The sequence below is a fragment of the Homalodisca vitripennis genome, chromosome 4 (assembly GCF_021130785.1).
Source record: "Homalodisca vitripennis isolate AUS2020 chromosome 4, UT_GWSS_2.1, whole genome shotgun sequence".
Lineage (NCBI taxonomy): Eukaryota > Metazoa > Arthropoda > Insecta > Hemiptera > Cicadellidae > Homalodisca > Homalodisca vitripennis.
Window position 1 is genome coordinate 88,939,997 of NC_060210.1, and position 20,324 is coordinate 88,960,320.

At 33.0% G+C, this 20,324-nt stretch overlaps 1 protein-coding gene across 2 annotated transcripts in view; it reads right to left on the reverse strand.

Annotated features, from left to right (window-relative positions):
- The window catches only part of LOC124359731 (attractin-like protein 1), a 74,889-nt gene that overhangs the window by 27,381 nt on the left and 27,184 nt on the right, over window positions 1-20,324 (reverse strand). For both annotated transcript variants that reach the window (XM_046812719.1, XM_046812718.1), the window contains exons 3-10: window positions 18,060-18,188; window positions 8,752-8,948; window positions 8,242-8,415; window positions 5,806-5,885; window positions 4,419-4,560; window positions 2,601-2,729; window positions 1,530-1,713; window positions 927-1,223 (exon numbers count right to left, since the gene is read on the reverse strand). In XM_046812719.1, the coding sequence (XP_046668675.1) occupies window positions 927-1,223; window positions 1,530-1,713; window positions 2,601-2,729; window positions 4,419-4,560; window positions 5,806-5,885; window positions 8,242-8,415; window positions 8,752-8,948; window positions 18,060-18,188 (1,332 nt within the window). The remainder of the gene's footprint in view (window positions 1-926; window positions 1,224-1,529; window positions 1,714-2,600; window positions 2,730-4,418; window positions 4,561-5,805; window positions 5,886-8,241; window positions 8,416-8,751; window positions 8,949-18,059; window positions 18,189-20,324) is intronic.

Genomic DNA, 20,324 nt, shown 5'->3' on the forward strand with positions numbered 1-20,324 from the left:
ATTGCTTTAGATTAAAAAAAACATTGCCCTTAACAATTTTAAACAATATCAAAACTAAATTTGAATGATACTTATAAAAAAGAATTAATTTTATGAATCTTAAACTAATTAAAAAATCTAATTTTTACCTCGACATTCTGAAAAACTGAATTTAATCCTAATCAATGAAAAATTAATAGATTTAAATGATATTCTAGAAATAGAAACTGATTAATAACATTGCAGATTCATGGAGCAACTGAACATAATTTAAAACCTGAAACAGTCAGTAATGACAACTATTAAAAATAATAATTGAAAATAGTTATTATTACTTATTGAGAGTAATGTTATAAAGTATATTAGGGCATTACACTTTGGAAACACTCAATTTCTATCACACAACGGAACAAGAGGTAACTGAACTCAATGGTAAATGTACCAAAAGATGAACCTGTTAATGTGTAAGTATCACTTTTATCTGATTATGCTACTTCAGTCTGTATTGCGCTTTCTAAAACATTTCTGTTCAGTGTGTCACGCTATAGTACATCAGTTTCAGTTAGAATCAGAAATTTACTGTCACATCCATCTGTCAGGATGTTTTTTTTTAATCTACCTTGATATTTTGTTCAGGATGAGAGGAGAACATTAATTCAGGCAAGAAGTTCATTCATGGTTTGAAGTTTTTTTTGACAATGGAATGATTGTGAAGGAACTGTTCCAGAATTTGCCATCTTTCAGTGAAACAAAAAAGTCACTAACACTACATTTTGAGATCTGCAACAAGTAAACGAAGTATTACTGATTTTTATGTACCACTGAAAAATGGCAAATGTCCAGAAAAATTCTGTTTCCTTCAGCTTTCACATTGTGAAGTTTATACATATAATTTCAAACTGAATTAAAAACAGTAGTACTTAAATTACAAAAGAACTGTTACTTACTTAAGCATGTCGTTCAGCATTTGCCCGTCAAAACCGCCGTAGATGTACATGCTGTTCTCGAAGACGACAGCGGACTGGCCAAAGCGAGCAAGGTCTGCTCTGAGCTCCACAGGAACAGAGATGGACGACCAAGTGTCACAGCTTACATCATACGCCAAGAAGTCGTGAGAGTAACACTTGGCACCGTGCGAGTGGGCAGTGTCGTTGTGTGTGTTGCCACCGAACACCAACATAAGTCCGTTCAGAAACACAGCAGTGTGGAGGAATCTAGCACTCGTCGCTGGCATCAGCATTGTCCTATTCCCAACATGATTAGTCATTAGATAGTTTGATCTCAATCTTATTTTAAGCTTATTTAAGATCTTTTTATAGCATTTAAACTATGGAATTAATTCCAATTTATTGTGTAAATATCTTTAATCTATTCCTTAGCCCTAAATCTTAAGATTTAGACTTAACAATCGCTTCAAACGATATATTTTGTGAATTTTGTAAAACTACTGAAGGTCACAAGATCTTAGTGCAGTACTTTTTTACCATATCTTCTGTCTGTTTTATGAGCATAAAGATATAGGATTGTACTATCGGAAACTTATCACTCACCAGACATGAGTAAATGGTTCGTACGCGTAGAGAGACTGAGATAGGGCTGGCGTGGCATTGGAGTCATAGACCAAACCTCCGTACACATATATCCTCTGTGTAATGGAGTCCCACGCGCTGCTGTGTCCGTAACCCCCTTTCACTGAGAATCCCTTGGTTTGGACTATACTCCAAGTCCTCGTACCTGTTCAACATTAAATAATCAAATAAGTACATTCAACTTCTATCCATAACATATTATAACATTCAGCTTACATTAAATAAAAATAATTATAGTACGAGACATATTGTTGCAAGCCTGGAGATTTGGCTTTATTATTTATTAATAATGTAAAGAGATCTCAGTTTTATTATTAGTATTAATAATTGTAATACAAGTTCTAATGCAAGAAATTAATCTTCTATACTCAGGTATATATATATATATATATATATATATATATATATATATATATATATATATATATACATACACACACACATATAAGTTTTGTGTACCATTTTAACAATACAATCTCCTATCAAAAAAATCAAAAAGAAATAAAAATTACTAAAATCTTATTTCCAAAACTGCTCAAAATGATTTTAGAAAATGTAAATATTTAAATTTAAAGACTTGAGAAATGTGCTAATTTCAATATTTTATAAATTAATAAATATTGATTTATACAATATTCAAAATTCATTGTAAAGAATTTTTAATAGATTTTAAAACACAAATTTCTTGAAAGTGAAAGACAATACATGTCTTTATTTTGGTTTAAATTATATTTTACCAAGATTTTAAATTTAATATCTAATAACTTTTGAAAGGACATTTTTAGATGTGGTATATTTTTATTCCTTGTCATAATGGTAGATATCTAAACACAGTAGACAAATTTTGCATAGCAGCAGACGTATTTTATAACTACTTTTTAAGCCAGAGTAGGAACCAAGTCTCAACACTCAGGAATTATTCAAATATTTACCTTAAAAGCCAATAATTAATTAATATTTGACTACCCCAAAAAATTCAAATAGAGAAGTAAGAAGAGTTTCTATTAAAAATTACGGTGCCACAGGACTTACCAAAATGGTACTCTTGTACAGTGTTCAGATAACCATATATGGGAGAGTGCCCAAATATTACAACCATTCGTTCTTTCTTCTGCTTGTTTGTGACTAGAGTGGCTGTGTGTCCTGCCGAGTTCAAAGGACCTGTAACAGGAAACAAGTCACTCAAACTTAGGAGATTCCTTTAAATGTGGTATATGCAAAAAATCAATTGTTTTCCATTATGTATGTGAACTTGAAAATAACCACAAGGACAGGTTTTCTTGCGCGCAATATAGAAGCTATAACTAGCTGGTAAAATCGTAAAAATTCGGTTTATAAACACAATTTTTTAAAAATTTGATAAATTCTCAAATTTGCCACTGCCAACTTGTGCTTGCTTACAATCCTTCTATGAACAATTAAAAAAATGTTTATATAGTACTTCAAAAGAGAGCAATGTGCCAAATAAAAGAACAACATGAAAATGAAACTTTATTATAAAAGAATTATGTGTTAGTAGTATTAATTTTTGTCTCAGAGAATATTGCCAAAATGGGTGAAGGTGACAAGGTTAATGTTAAAAGAGCAGGTGCCACAACAGAACAAAACCTGTTCAATTTCTGTGTTGAAAATTAAATACTGATTTACAAAATTACATGCCCAAGATAATGACTTTTGTATACTCCATAATGCAAGAACGTAAACAGGAACAAATTTTGAGGGAATCAAGATGTCTGATATTTTCCCGTAGTGGACAGAAAGTAAGGCATAGTCAACTGTCCATTCCCCATTTTGTTCCTTAAAAAGTTCTTGACCCGTTTCAATGTTAAGAACGATCTTTCAGCAGTAGATGTCAGTAATACTAAATTATTAAAATAATAATAATCGTTTGCTATAAAAGCAATTGAAAAATTTGAAAATTTGGAGGGAGTTCAGACTCCTCGCTGACTACGTCCTTGCCATAATTAGATGCTCTATATATTTGTATTTCTAGCCTATAGTATGCTTATAAATTATCCCATCAGGTTTTGCCAACTTAAGGATCTTCCTCTCTTAAATCATCCAACTAAAAATTGACATTAACCCTTTTCCGCTCGCAAGGCATGAATCGGCACGGCCACCACATAGCCACTGCAGCTTAAACGGCACGCACTGCTTTATCTACTAGAGCCGATAAGTGCTGCTCTCGAGTAGCAATATGTTGTACTACTACGGGTTGTTTGCTATCAGGAGACCATTCACTTTACTTTTACAGTAGATTTATTCCATTATTTTGCTATTTGTATTAGTTGTGCGGAAACAATGGCGGGTTGTAGTCATACACTTCGTGACAGTGAAATCGATCACGTTATTAGTAGTGATTGCGACGATTCAAGTGAGTGTAGTGATGTACCAGAGCTTTGTGAAATGGTTGGTGGCATTGAGAATGTAGTTCGGAGTGATCACAGTGGCAGTGATGGCGAGCCAGACAATGACCTTCACCAAGTAACTGCGCAACAAACAATCCCACGCCACCAGCGCCCAGCTGTCCGTGTGCCCCCTCCCTGGTCTCGTACAGTCAACTTCATTGAACCAATATATAGTAAAATAATTAATATATATAATTATAGTGAATTACAATGACAGAACATGTGTAAGTTGAGGCGCTGCGTATTTTTACCGAGCGCGACCGGCAGAGCGAATTAATTGAGGTTAGAAGCACCGTGAGCGCCTGGAAACAATGTAAGCGGGAGAGGGTTAACTTTAAACTGTTGACACATAAAACACATACTGAGAAGCAAAACGAATTACAGCAAGGCCATTTCTCCTCTTTAGCCTCTTGTTTCTCACATTGGTTATTATTGTACATACCACAAAGAGATGTAGAGTTGCCTAAACATGGTTCCGCCTTGACTGTGATGTTTTCCCAGGACTTAGCACTGACGTCGAACGCCCACAGCTCACGACAGACTTCCCCTCCCAGTTTGACTCCTCCATACATGTAGATCTTATCCTACAAATCACAGATAATTTCAACGGATTAACAACTCAAAAGTAATAAGAGGCTAAATTTATCAGTGAAGAATGAATTTAATTCAAACTAAATTTCAAAGGTGTTGAAAAAAAGAGAGGAAAAGGAGAGCGATAATAAAAGAGAAAGCTACAGAATGATAAGAGATGAAATAGAAATGAAGGAATTGGAAATGTTCAAATTTTTAGCATAGTCCAATTAAATATCTCTTGGACTTTATTTCTCAGGCTTATGCAACTTACACTTTTTTTTAACTCACTTTTAGCAACTTAACTGGGTTTTTTAACTCACACTGCACCAAGTCATTGTTAACACAATTAAAAGCTTAAGATAATATTTCTTTCAGTTTAAAATTATTTTGGTTAACGTATGAAATGATTGAAACATCTCAAATTCTTTTGTACTTTGTTTTAGTTTATTTATTTATTTTTGTAAGGAGAGGTCTATTCCCTTTAAGCCTTATTTTGTTCACCGTCATGGGCCACTGACCCATGCAAGGATCTTATTAAACACAATAAGGGAGAGATTCAATATCGTTCAAGGCTCAAGAGGGATACAGTTTTAAATTTGAAAACTTAAATGATGCTGCCTTGGCAGTCTGTGCATGCAGATAAGCAGCTGCCAAATGTGAATAGTTAACAATACCTGTTTAATTAAAAGGATGTTAAAAGTGGAACATTTTAAATAGAGGTTTATTAAATTACACACCCAAGATAATGACTTTAAGAGCTCCATAATTTGACAAAGTAGTTTAATATTTTTTTATATAATTCTAATATTTCATACTCCAAACAAATTTGTAGCAGGGCTATCCAGTGCAAAAATTAGATCCTATGAATTGTTACATATTGAGTTAAAGTTACAATTTGGTTAAAAAGCACCAAAAACAGGGATTTTTTCATTGTCAATGACAAAAAAACTGGAAGTTACTGTTTGTAAATAATTTTCTTTATATGTCTGAACTACGAAAAAACAAGTTAACTTATAATGTAACGCCCATTAATGCAGTTTTAGTGGCTAGTTTGTCGTTAATTTACAAACTCAGCTACATAAAAGATTTGACCTGGGAGTCTCTTGTACCAAGGATGTTATTTGTTTATATAACTACTAATCAAATATCACTTTCAAAGCTGTTTCGTTTTCTTAAAAAGACCTTGATTATCAGAGTAGAAGAGTAAAAAAATTAAACAAAAATATTAACCAGTACAATAACCGTATTCTACTTACCCCAAACAACACTGCTGAGTGGCCATATCTCGGTTTGGGAATGTTTCTACTTTCTAAATGAGGTGTCTCCCAGACATTACCTGTAAATAATTAACATAGATTGAGATATTACCTATATAACATTAAGAAAACTAGAGATGGATTGGTTCCGAGAGTAAAAAACTGATGGCAACATAAGTTGGCTTCTAAATAACTACATACATAGAATCAGAAGTACCTTGTGGAAGTGTAGTGAGTGTGTAACATGGATTGGAAGGTGTAATCACAAGGTCATATTAAATGTAGAACAATCTTTGCAGCCTTATAACAGATCTAAATTAACCCACTGTCGAATCTGTCAGACTTTTATAAAACAGACATTTATATAACAATTATTATTTTTTTAATAAAATATAGTACTTTTGTGTTATTTATTGACCATTAAGTACCTAAAAATCTTCAATTGATATTCGCACGGTTACAAAAGCGATATTAATATTTCATTCGATAGAGCTGCTGTCAACGAATGGATTGTCAACACAATTTCATTATATTAACTTATTCATAGAATCAAACTTAAAACATTATAATAATATAAGAAGTGTTTAACGAATGTCTGAAAGTTCATCAGTTTATGATAATACCATACAGCTAAATTAAATATTATAGTGCATTATAGCTATATTAAAGTGTGATTATTCTAAAAAAAATAAATTGAAACTTGCTTTAGTTTAGCCCACGGCATTTCATGTTTTAATATATAAATTACATAATTAAACTGAGCTAGAAGTTAATAAATAGAAGTGACTAATAGATGGGTCCAATGACAAATTTCCAAATTCAAATTTTTATTTAAATTGATCTACAGCAAAAAGACTTATTATATGAACTTGTGTCATTGACCACAACATCCTTCAACATCACCAAACTCTAGATTCAAGATTCAAGATCTTTATTGGCCATTAAATAACATTTTCAGTTACAATAGGCTTCGTCATGAAAAACATTTGAGATAAAAACTAATTTACTTACTACTAATTTAGTTACAATAACCAGATGTATTTTGTAACAGATCAAACATGTTGCACTTCATATACTTGTCAACAGAATAAAAAGCTTTTGTCTTAAGCCAAGTTACAATCCTTAATTTAAACTTATTCTTTCAAATATCTTTCAAATTGATCCAACCAGCTCAGGGGTTACAAATACCAGTTTAATCAAAACATCACAATTTGGCAAACTCAATGTAGGGGGCTTCTTCAATCATCTGTGAGACACATTGCTCAACTAATTGAACCATACTAGCCTAATCTTCGTTTTTACATGTCATTTCTGTAAATATTGGTAGTATTGGGTATCAACAACACACGATGTGATGCATATTATAGGTAAAATATTTGCTTTTATCCTTCTTCTTTTTTAAACATTACTGTAATAAAAGTAAACCACCCTTTTCCTTTCTTATCAAGCAATAATAGTTTACCTTTTATTAAATCATTACTCACTTGATGTGACCTAATGATATAATTACATGTTTTGGATACCAGAAAAGGAAAAAATGCAAATTTTTGTCACAGTGGCAAATTGTAAACAGGTAATTTGAGACTCGTTATGGCCCTTACCAAACTTAAATATGCAGAAATAGAATCTATTTTCAAGAAAGGAAGTAGGCACAATCTAGAAAACTACTGGCTAGTATCAATGTTGTCTCATTAATGTCACATTATCACTATAAATACCACAGATTTTACATTGAATATTTTTGGACGGTCAAAACAAACAGTAAATATAACCTACTGACTGCTTCCGTGACGGGTCTGTATAAAGCCAGAATATCAATGTATATGCACTAAGTTGCAGTCAACTTACTCTGCAGTACTCTACTTACTTTACAAGTATGCTTTGCATATTTTGCGTAAGAATGAATGTGATATTATTTATACTTGTAAATTCTTGATTTCCAGACACAGTCATATACCAGAAGACCTCTGAAATAGTAATAATACAACAACAACACATTCTCACTTATTCACCACATTTAAAAAATGTTACCTTACCAATATATGCTTATCTTACCAATACCCTACATTTCAATATTTTTCGAACACATTTTGTAAACAATGAACAGTATTAACTTTTCATATGATATTTAATTGTTATAACTGCTTAAGGAAAACCTGTGTTTTAGCAAGCAGCTGTTTTAAACTAAGCAAAAATACTCTTATAATATTAACATTGAGGTTAACTCTGGAAACTGTAGAGAAGATCCCTGTAATCAGAAATACTTCAAATCCACAAAAGACATCTAGACTGTGAGCTCTCAAATTGATACCAAATATATATATACGATAGTTTTAGATACTTAAAGTTGGCTTACAAAAATCAAGAAATTCTTTTAATAATATGGTTTTTGGATAAATTAAAATGTATACTTTTCTGACATTAGTCCACGCTTACCATTAAAATCGTAAATGTACATCATCTGAGAGCGGTTGTAGGACTCGCCCCCGACAATGTACAAAGAGTCTCTCCACACCACCGCCGTGTGGGAAGCTGACCCTTCAGGTTGGAAATCTTTCGGTTGCACCACCTCCCAGTAGCCAAACTCTGCTACCTGACTGCAGTCTTCCCCTGTGTGCATATAATAAACTTAAAACTGATAGCAATAATATCTCAAGTAACAGTGTTCCAATTCTGAATATTTCGTGCTCCTCAACAATCCAAAAAAAGTGCTTTAGGAAAAGCCATCACTCTAGAGACACCAAAAAACACTAGTGAAAGGTGAAGCAAAAACATTTTGTCATCATCGAGTTTATAAAAATTGTTCAAACCATTCTGTGATCATCGAGTATATGAAAATTGTTCTAATATATTCTGTGATCATCAAGTGTATGAATATTGTTCAAAAACATTCTGTGATCATCGAGTGTGTGAAAATCGTATAAAAATATTCTGTGATCAACAAACCTTTGTACTTGTCGTCACAGTCACAGCGGTGAGCCTCTCGATTGCAAACACCATTGCTGTAGCTGCAGTTATTGGGGCAGATCTCCAAGTCACATGCGTCACCCATGTACATGGCGTCACAAGTACACACGCCGTCCAGGCAGACCCCGTGACCTGAGCAGTTGACTGCTGACTTGCTGCTGGGGCACGAGTTGAGTCTGGAACACACACCAGATCTCCTTAACACTTTGTACCCTGAGCCCGAGTATAGGTCGGGCCGCGTCGGCAGCGCCTGCTACCGGCGCCCGAGTATACCTCGGGTCTTGTTATTTAATTGTATTATTTAGCTCAGTCAGCTTATTTTTGGATTCAAACATTTTTATTATGTTCATTGGTTGTCTAAGTTCGTATTTGTTGGTTTTGAGATCCCTGGGTCACGTTTTAGTAATGAAATACGTATATTTATCGTCGTATTACAAGCGAGTCTAGACAGCTGATCGTAGGCGCCGCGGCTGATCGTCGGTACTGTCATTTTGCTTTGTAGTGTTTCACGTTGTGTTTTGTTGTGAGTCTTAGTGATGCCTGACTAAGTTTTCTACAAATCTTGCTGACAAATACTGAAGCAAATGTTATTATAATGTATTCTAAATGTGAATTTAACTGTTTGAAAAAATCAGAACTTTAGTTTCTTACTGAATGAAGTAAAGGCAAATGTAAGCAATGTGAGGTTATCCGTGTGTTTTGTTTTGTATTTACACTCGCTTTGTTCTTTCTTCTCGACTTTCCGTTGATTTTTGTTTATATTCTTTACTTATTATGTTCGAGTTTAAATAATATGGGTGATGAAATCAAAAAGTGATGCAATTCGCGATCTTTCGTTTAACTCCGAGTCGGAAAATAACGATGATTTTGAAACACGCCTGGTACCAAATATTGATTTTATGAACGATCTAAACGAAAATGTGCGAGATCCTGTATTTCATTCAGACCATTGTGCTTTAAAAATTACCATACTAAGGCGAACTACCTGAACTAACAAGCTATGTAGCAAAAACTTTTTTGTATTTTTTTACATAACATTCAATATTATGTAATAATTTTATTTTGAAAATAAACTTTATATTTGTATACATTAAAAAAAGTATGTATCTCTGTCTTTAAAAAGATATATAGTATGAGCTTATAACATAATTACTGTAATAACACAGAATTCTTTTAAATCATCATAAAACCCCCAGGGTGCCACGCCGAAACATGTATTAAGGGCCCAGGGTACAAAGTGTTAACAATCGTTTGCATGAATTGCTAAATTCTACAGATAGATATTTAACATCTTCAGGTAATAGTTCAGCACTCAAGTTCAAGATGGCAATTAAGCTTGGAACTTTATTTTAAGCATATTACAATACAAATATGTATACACTTGGAAAACCGCCATTTCTTAAACTATAAACTACAGGAATTCAGATCTACAGGAAGATTGAAAAATACAAACGGCCCTCGTATAGTTACATTCACTCAACAAAAATCTGTATTTCAGTAAATTAAATTAGAAATAATAATAACTATTGTGAAAATATTTGTATGAGAATAACAAATAATCTAATGCAAATTTGCTGTCCTCTAACAATTACTGTGGCATCAAAGCCTACAAAAATTTACTGGTACTCATGCAAGTATCATTTCTAAAGTGGCCATAAACAAAATCTTTAATTTAAAAAAAACACTATTAGGTCTAATGTTGAAATCTTTTAGATTATGATAACAATGTTTGGCTTTAATATGAACCGTTGAAAACAAAATCATTAACAAAAAATGTTTTAAACTAACATCAAAACGTAATAAATATTTCTAAGCTATTTACAAAACAACATTAATTCATTACTGTGGAAAGAAAATTGGCGCCCGATGGAACTATATGTATAGACAAGGTTTTTGGTATTATAAAAGCTAACGGTGGCCAATTATTCTATTAGTACAGAGGAAAATTGTCTTGTCACTTAACTAGTTGAGGAAAATGGTTATCCAACCACTGAATAGAACTTGATTGCTGATAAGTATGATGTCCGACAGTGCCTGTCTATCAAGCGCTTGGCATGGAAATAGATGTATTGTAAAAGGAGACATGTAAAGAAAGATAACAAATGACATAAATCCATAATTAAAAGATAATTCTTCAGTTTTATTACATTTTCGGCTAAAAAGAAAATATCCCCATTTTTACCCAGATTTTCAAATGTTTATGCACAGAATTAATATTTACAAGTTTCATGATCAATTTATTTTATATATAAATATATAAAATAATAGTACATATATAGTTACAGTTTTATATATATATATATATATTTCTTGTGTGCGTGTATGTCACTGAACTCCTCCTAAACGGTTCGACCGATTTTAGTGAAATTTGTTGTGTCTTCAGTTGGATTCGAGAATGGTTTTGATTTACAATTCAGTCCAATTTAAATTATATATTTAGTCAATTTTTATTTCTAAACTGTTGTTGATATTGGAGTGTTTTATATTGGATTTGACAGACTGCGCTACGACACATGATACAATGTGAACTGATACTTAACAGCTGGTAACACTTTCAGCTAAAGTTCAATAAAGAGGCAGAAAACTTTGTTTACATTAAAATTTTAGAAAATGTTTATTATTGTAAACTGCTTGATCAGTAGTGTAATGCAGATTGCAAAGACGAAGTTATTATCTAATTTTAAATTTTGATTGCACCAATTATCAATAAACCATCTAATGCCATTGAAATGCTATTTATACACTGTTATAAAAACTAACTACCTTATTGTACAAAGCTGTGAAAGTTTGCACATAAGGTAATCGAAACTGGTTAGCTCCTTTGACATTATGAATGGCATTTTTACTGTAGTTGAAGGAAAGCAAATGGTGATAACACACTCCTGCCCTTTTACTAGAAGCATATACTCTTATACATATTTATTAATCGGTAAAAATATCAAAATCACTTAAGCATCAAAATGAATCTAAGTTGGAACCCGAAACCAACATGTAAGACCATTTTTTTTTGGTTAGTGCAACAGCAAAATTCAATTGTGGAACCGTAAATAGATTAGACCAGGAGTGAATTTAAACGACTGGAACAGACTCATATTGACTGCAGCAACTTTTTAGTTGTATGATACACTTACATTGAGACAAAGAGGCAAACTTTTATTGTTATTGAAATCATAGGAGAACTTCAATAAATTATTATGGCATGTTGGAGGGAAATACCAATCTTATAAAAACTGTTTCACTTTACGACTTCAGGATCCCAAAATACTGTTCTTAAAACTTACGAGTGACTCAATAAATTGTCTCAGGACTGTTTATTATGTCATAAAACAAGAATACATGAATATATTGTCTGATTTTCCAAGAGGAAAATGCATGTGAAACCGCGGGTAACTGCTAGTGTATGTATATATTAAAGACATATGTACTATAAAATACCAGTCATATGGCTGAAATAATATACAATATTCCATATTTAAACATTTTTGAAGAATCACAATAGCATGAAATATTGTACACAAATTGTACAGGAAAAACGTTTTAATCAATATATCACTATCAGAAAATGAGCACTTTGAGTATTGAATTTTGATTACTATTAAAAAAACGATTCTGAATGTTTAACTTGTTCTTTCATTTTTTATCTTTCTGTAATTGTCACAATTTTATGCTAAGAACATGAGAATACAGAGATCATATTGAATGCATTGAATGAAGGCTTATCAATAAAAACCTTTCAGATGTAAACTTGCAAATATTTTGTCACATTCTTTTGTAGGACTTAGTAGTAAGAACGAGTTACATTTTGATCAATTACAATCGTTCTGATTTCAATTTTATTTGAGGGAGTACCTACAAGTTCCCAGAATAGCTCTACTGTGGGCGGGGCTTGTACAATGCAAATTTCTTCCACTCCATGTTGGTAGTGCAACTAATCGCCATTTCAATGCCACCTGGATTATAAACCTAGCTTCTTCTGTAATAACAGTTTGTGCTGTTGTTAGTTTGAGCTATTTTCTTTTTTATGATGACAGGTTTGAGTGAACAGAGCGCAATTGTGAAATTTTGTTTCCAACTTGGTAAAAATACTATTGAAACTGGCTTAATGTTGAACACAGCTTACAAAGATGCTGCTTAAAAAGTGTACAAGCGGATTTCTCAGTTAAAAAATGGCGTCCATTGAGCCTCGTTCCAGCCTTCCTCAACTGCCCAAACAAATGAAAATGTTGAGAAATTGTGTTTTTTGATTGTCAACTGACCATTGATCAAATGTCAGAGATTAGTGGGTTATCTTCGAGCTCAGTTTGCAGCCAATTTTATCTGAAGATTTGGGAATGGGAATTTTATCTGCTAAATTTGTGCTTCATGTTCTGACTGACAATTAAAAGGAACTGTGAGTTGATTTGAATATGTCTTGACTTGAAAGAATAACTTACAATCGATCCTGACTTCCTATTGAAGGACATTACTGGCATTAAGTCACGGTGCTACGTATATGACAGAAACAAAGCAACAGTCAAGCCAATGAAAGACAGCATTGTCACCCAGACCAAAAAAGTCATCAAGTTACATTAAACTTCAAGACAATACTATCTTCTCTTTGATGTGAGAGGGGTAGTTCATTCAGAGTTTAGTTACTCCAGGTTGGATCGTTAATTAAGCTTTTTTGGAAGTTTTAAGAATGCGCTGTAGTATTCATCAATAAAGACCTGATTTGTGGCAGACTGAGACATGGCTTTTCCATCATTAACATCACACCCGCTCACACAGTAATTCTCTTAACAATTTTTTGACAAAACATTATATGGTTCTGCTTCTCCACGCACCTTACTCATCTGACCTCACTCCAAGTGGAGGAAACAGTATGTAACTTCAACATGTTACTTGTGGAGTGCCTCAAGGCTTTGTCCAGGGCCCCTTCTTATTTACAGTTTTTATAAACAACCTACTACTTGACTTTGTGCCTAACAGAACCATACTCTCTGCAGATGACACAACTCTTTTAACATCTGGTAATGATTATGACCTGAATAATATAATATTGGATTACATGAGGGAAAGATCGCACATACAGTTTCATGCACATATACTAAAGATGAAGGAAACAGGATTTTTCCGGACATTTGCCATCGTTCAGTGAAGATCAGTATTATTACGTTTCGAGATCTGCAATCTGATCTCTTCTTCAGGTAAATAACTAACCTAACACATAAAATTACAAACTAGGTTAAAATAAACAAACCATATCAGTGTTGTGACATGCCTAAGTCAGGAATCACAACCAACATGGTGTGTGTCAACTTCACTAACTTAAAAACATGCACTTAATAAAACACTAAACACAACACTAATTATTAAAACTAAACTACAGAATACAGGTCACAATACGTCTGTATTCGTCGACCTACCACTAGAGGCCAATAGCAAATTGTGATCGTCACAGCAGAAACATGATGGCGGCAATAAAAAGGAAGGGGGACAGGAATGGGTCCTTTTTCATTATCGTAATGCAATACTAACATTGCCTAGTATCTACATTTTACAGAGCATAGTTTATATCAAAGTAAATCTGGTTCATGCTAGATGAACTTCTTAAAACCATACTGTGACTTCACATTGGTTTATTAAAAATATCTCATCTGTTTAATACTTTTGGTTTTCTTTTTGCTTCATTTTTTAGAATTGGCAACCAAAGTGGCCTAATCCCAGGTGACTGATGGTTGACTGATTAGTTGGTCTGCCAATTCAATGCATGTTGCCTCTATAATTTCCTTTAAAAAAATTTGGTTTCTGATGTATTATGTTGGCTTCATCCCAATTCATATGATGGTCTTTGGACCAAATAAAAAAATATACTAAAGGTCAACCAAGAAAAAACAGAAACAATTATTTTAGTTTAAGTAGTAGGACAACAGACTCTGAAAATAAATCAGTTAAGCTTTGAGGACTTAAGATTTTACGCTACCTGGGGTGCTCATACCAACTTTTTCTGCTCCCACCTTTCGAAAGTAATTTTTTGTCTAAATAAACTTAAGTTATGTACAAGTTCTAATTTACTTATTTACCTATTTTTCATTTTTTCACTGACACCTTTTATACAGCATTATTCTTTGGGGCAATTCTGCTGGTGCAAAGAAAGTTTTTAAATGTAAAAAAAAGCTATCCATAGTATTTATTTCTTTATAGAATTAGACATACTAACATTGCCTAGTATCTACGTTTTACAGAGCATAGTTTATATCAAAGTAAATCTGACCATGTTTAGTTTAAGAAATTCAGTACACTCTCATAATACCAGATCTACAAATCTAATTGATGTGAGATACACTAGGTTAAGAAAGTCCCGACATAGCTTTGTCTACATTGGTACAAATCTTTTCAATAGTTACCTCATAATGAGGAAACAGTGTGCACTGAGAACTTTAAGAATGTTTTGGTTCAGTGGCTGAAAATGAAAGCCTTTTATTCAGTTGAAGAGGTGTACCTAAATTATTTTAATGATATTGAATTTTAAACTAATTTTAAAGAAATTTTAAACTAGTATTATAAGTAAATACTCGCCTTCGGCTCGCTGGGGGCTACGCCCCCAGGCCCCCATGATGTGCGCTTGCAAATTTTGGGATGAGCGGTTAAATTTACGCTTGCATATTCGGGGATAAGAGGGATTTGGTGAATGTTAAAATTTGGACATGAGGTCATGCCAGGAAATTCCCTGGGGGGGGGGGGGGTTTAATGTTACCAGGGGTTAAGACATCAGGGGGTTGTCTGGTCATACCAGGAACGTTCCAAGGGTGGGTAAAGAGATTTGGTGAAGATTATTAAAATTCGGACATGAGGTTATGCCAGGAAATTCCCTGGGGAGTGTTTAATGTTACCAGGGGGGGTTAACACATCAGGGGGTTTAATGTACTCAGGAGGTTATCAGGTCATACCAGGAAATCCCCGGGGTGGGGTTAATATTACCGGGGGTTTAATGACACACTTGGGCCTATTTTAGAGGGTGTTGTGTCTGTGAACATAATAAAATGCCTCTGTCCCTATCTACTATTGATGCTTAGCTAACGCTCAGCCAGTTTCTAACGTGGAGTTGTATTCACTCGTTAACGTAGCAAAGCAAGTGCAAACTGAATCTGGAATGAATTATACAATATTAGTCACATAATAATTTAAAAACTCCAAAAATTGCCAATCTACGACAAATATTTAGCTATTTATAGCGTTTTTTCTGGCTTATTAAAGGGACATACAACAAATAGTTGAATTACCTTTTTTGTAGATCCCATCAATTGTTAGTCATAAAAGTTTTTAGAATTAAGGTAGAACTAACCATTTGGCCGCTATCGACTCTAGAAACAAAGTTATTAAAAAGAAATTACGAAATATTTACATTTATTAGCCGAACCAATGGAGATAGAGCAAAATGTCACTGGACCTTTTTTGTAGATCGCGCGTTAGTTAGTAATAAAATCAAATTTTTATTCTGTGTGCTACAATTAGGAGTTTGGTGGCAATAAAAACCCAGAAAACAAAATCTCACGTAAAAACTTAGAAAATCAATACTTTAAAAACGCGTTATACGGCCAAAACCATTGAGGGTAGGGCTTAAAAGTTACATAACCTTTTTTGAAGATCACGCTATTTACTAAATCCCACTGAAAATTTGTTTTGAGCTACGACCAAACCGTTTAGCCGCTATCGAGCCCGAAAGGTAAATTTTTAGGCGAAAAATGTCAAAATATTTTAATGTAATCGCGTTTTGCGGCCAAACCAATTGAGATAGAGCAAAAGGTCACTGGACCTTTTTTGTAGTTCACTTCATTTCTGGACCATGAATTTTTCGTCAGATCGAAGCTAGCTCCAACGGTTCGCCCGCTATCGGGCTTCAAAGGAAAGCCTGCAAGGCCAAAAAACAGGGTTAACTTTGCGAATATTTTTTTTTTGAGGGGTTCAAAAGTAAAAAAAATCCGGTTTTCAGACTTTTCCCGGAGGTTTAACCCTCTAAGTGGCAAGCGACGTCTCAGACGTTCTATTTACGCCGCCGTGACCTGGCAAAGCGACGTCTTAGAAGTCGCTTCACATTGCCGCTTATTTGCTAGGCAACCGATAATTATTTTTACGCCTAGTTTGCACAGTTGCGTTCACCAACTAAATTTCAAATACATTTCATATAGTATCATCAACATCACGATGAAATAATCAATGGTACTAACTGAAATAATCCTAAGTTTTCTCCCGCGGTCTGTGGCAAAAACTAGCTGAGTAGGCCTACGTGACTGTTTCGTTTCTCTTGGCTTGTACATATAGCTATATATTTTCTTTATTATTATCACATTGTCTATCTTTTTGGTTTTTAATAAATTTGGCATTGTTTTTACGATCTTGTGTTAGTTTGTTTATTCACTGTTTCCTGGTACCAAATTTCATTTTCAAGTTTGATCACAAACAAAAAACTAAAAAAAATAATAATTTACTGTAATAAACTGATCTGGTAGATCTGTAAAAAAACTCTTTCTCTTCAAAGTAAAATATAGTATGCAAAAATTCTACAGCATTTAGGTTGTTTTTTTACCAGTTTCAACAAAATAACTTTTTTGCTATTTTGCAAAATTTTTTTATTTTTTTTAATTTTTAAATTTATTTTTTTATAATTTTCAAACTTTTTCCTTTGTTATTTGTAGGTAATTATTGTTTCTACCTTTTGTATATAATGGATTTTCTGTAACTATGTGTTTGTTATTTTTTACAAAGTGTCAAAGTTACAATTTTAGTTTGGTCAATCAAAATTTTTTGGTTTTTCACATGATAAGTCCAATTCAGGTTTCAAGAAATCATTTTATTTTGTCATAATATGAAAATTCAACTCTTTCCGAAGAATTCAGTATGCAACATGACTAGGTTAGAGTAAAAAATATATTTTTGGTGAATTTTTAAAGAATACTCTTCAAAGTGGCCAAAAAGAGCTTGCCACTGTGGAAGTTTAGCATCGCCACTTCTAGGGTTAAAGATACGTGCGACGTCGTGCAAAATTTCACGTTTCCAGCACTTCTGGAACTATGTTAGAATTAGTATAATTATATGTCAGTGAGTTACACATGCGGCTGTATATATATATGGGATTAATCTAGTTATAATGAAATGTGAAAAATGATGTAGTCTAATTCATACCAATCCTGTGACATTGTTAATGCTTATTGTGAGACAATAATAAACATTCTTGATTCTGGATGGTAAACAGGATATGAAAGAAGGTTGGATACATGCCCCTAGGTCAGTCAACTACGGACACATACCTGTAGGAGATGTTAAAGCCAGTCATGTTGTACGCGACGTCACTGTAAAAGTGAAGGAGAGCCGAGCCCGAGTGTGCCACCACCTCGGGTATCCTGCGTATCGCGTACGCATCCTTGTACATGAGTCCACTGTAACATACCAGTGCACAAACTAAGAACATACTGACTACAACAGCCATACACAATATCGTAAGTCAACGCTGTTACAATTAGATACCTACTAACCACACACTTTACTTTAACTGTAATCAGTCTACTGATAGACAAGGACTAATCATACTACTTAGTCTACAGTGATTGCAACATGGTAATCATAAATTTTAATAACAAAAATTACATTTTACTGCTTGAAAATGTTTAGTGCTTAGTAGAAATAAATTAACCCATATGATTCCGATTTATATTGACTGGGTGTCATGCCAACAACTTTCTGGTAATTTCCTGACAGGCCACCTATAGAGAGGTGGACGTATATTAATTAAAATAATATAATATTTTAAACTAAAATATTACAAAAAAAATGTATATTAAATAAAATTTATTAAATTATGTTTTATAGGAAAACATATTTGTTTCATCTGAGACAGAAATTCATTTGTGTTGCACTTGTTATTCTTGTTTATGTTAAACAGGATAATTAATAATTAGATTATAGTTCTCGAAAACTAAGCAGTTTACGACAACCTTTTATATATTTTACACACTGATAATGCATTTGAATTTTTTTTGTAAATTGCATTATTTAAAAATACAAATACAAAGTTTTATAATAGTATTATATTACAAGGTAGGAATATGCCACACCAAGTGTTGCATTCGTGGCTTCGCTGACGTAGTACGTAAAATTTCAAATTTATGGAGTGCTTATTTCATTTTTGAGATGTCATGTGGCAGATAAACAGACACGCAATCATACAGAAAAGAGATTGTTTACTTTCCTGACAGACAAAGGAGAAATTGTGCCAGCCTACTAAGTGATAGGCTTGTGATGCTCAGCAAAAAAAAAAAAAGAAAATGGATAAAAACAGACCTGGTATTTTCAGCATAATTTTATACACGCTTACTATAAAGGGTTACCAATTTTTTGTAACAGCCTTGGTTAATGCAGCGGCTCGGATAATCAGACTTCTACTTTACTCAGCACGTTGTTGATGAAAGTTTTTAAAAGCCTACCTGAATGTCTAAAATGGTTAAATACAAAAATCACCAATGGACTTTTTATTACAAAAATAATATCAATAACCATATTAAAAAACAAAGAAATTGCATGAAGTAAAAACACCAATTAATGTTGTGTTTCACTTTGTTAATGAAACAATGATACGTGTTAACTTAAGAAGTATGGAAGATATCAAACAAAATTCTACTTACAAGAATACATGAGCTAACAACACTACTTTCCCAGATAATAATCATTCCTATATCATTAATAAGGCACTTGCAGTAACTGACATGTGTTTTTCTGTTCCAGAATATACTCATCTGCCATCAATGCCTCACCTGTTTCGAAGACATGATATTATTCTATTATTCTACACCAATTTTAAATATTGCCACCATTCTATACACAAGTTTCTGGGTAACACTTGTATGTACGCTACCTTATCTGACTATAATAATTAAAACATTCTTTTGTAAACATTCTTCTTTTGGATATGAATAAACAATTACTTTTTAACAAGCATGACAACATGGATACGCAACAATATATATATATATATATATATATATATATATATATATATATATATATATATATATAACATCTCTCTAGCATTACTGTTGGCATATATGTATATATATATATATATATATATATTGCCATTTGAAGTTGTTATGTTGTGGTGTTACAGTGTTACATGTAGTACAACAGTGAACGTGTCAACAATAATGCTAGAGAGATGTTGTAACACAAACACAGGTGGCATCAATCAGCCTCTATACAATGCCACAGTGAATATGTTTACAGAATGAACTACAACTAAAGTGGTAATGTTTTAAACAAACTGATAGGAGTGAACATGTCTAGTTATTGTTCCAACCTTATGGCGATAATGTCAAAGCTATTGTGGAATGTGTTGAAGATATGAGTAACGTTACATTTTGAAATAAACACTTCATGTGAATAGTCCATATTCTTCACAGACTTTTAAACATGACTTGATTCTGAGAAATTACATAAAAATAATAGCACACAAAGATATTTTTTAAAGCCTAATTTCGTTATTAGATAGATTTTTAATATGTTTTAGTACACAGAACCAG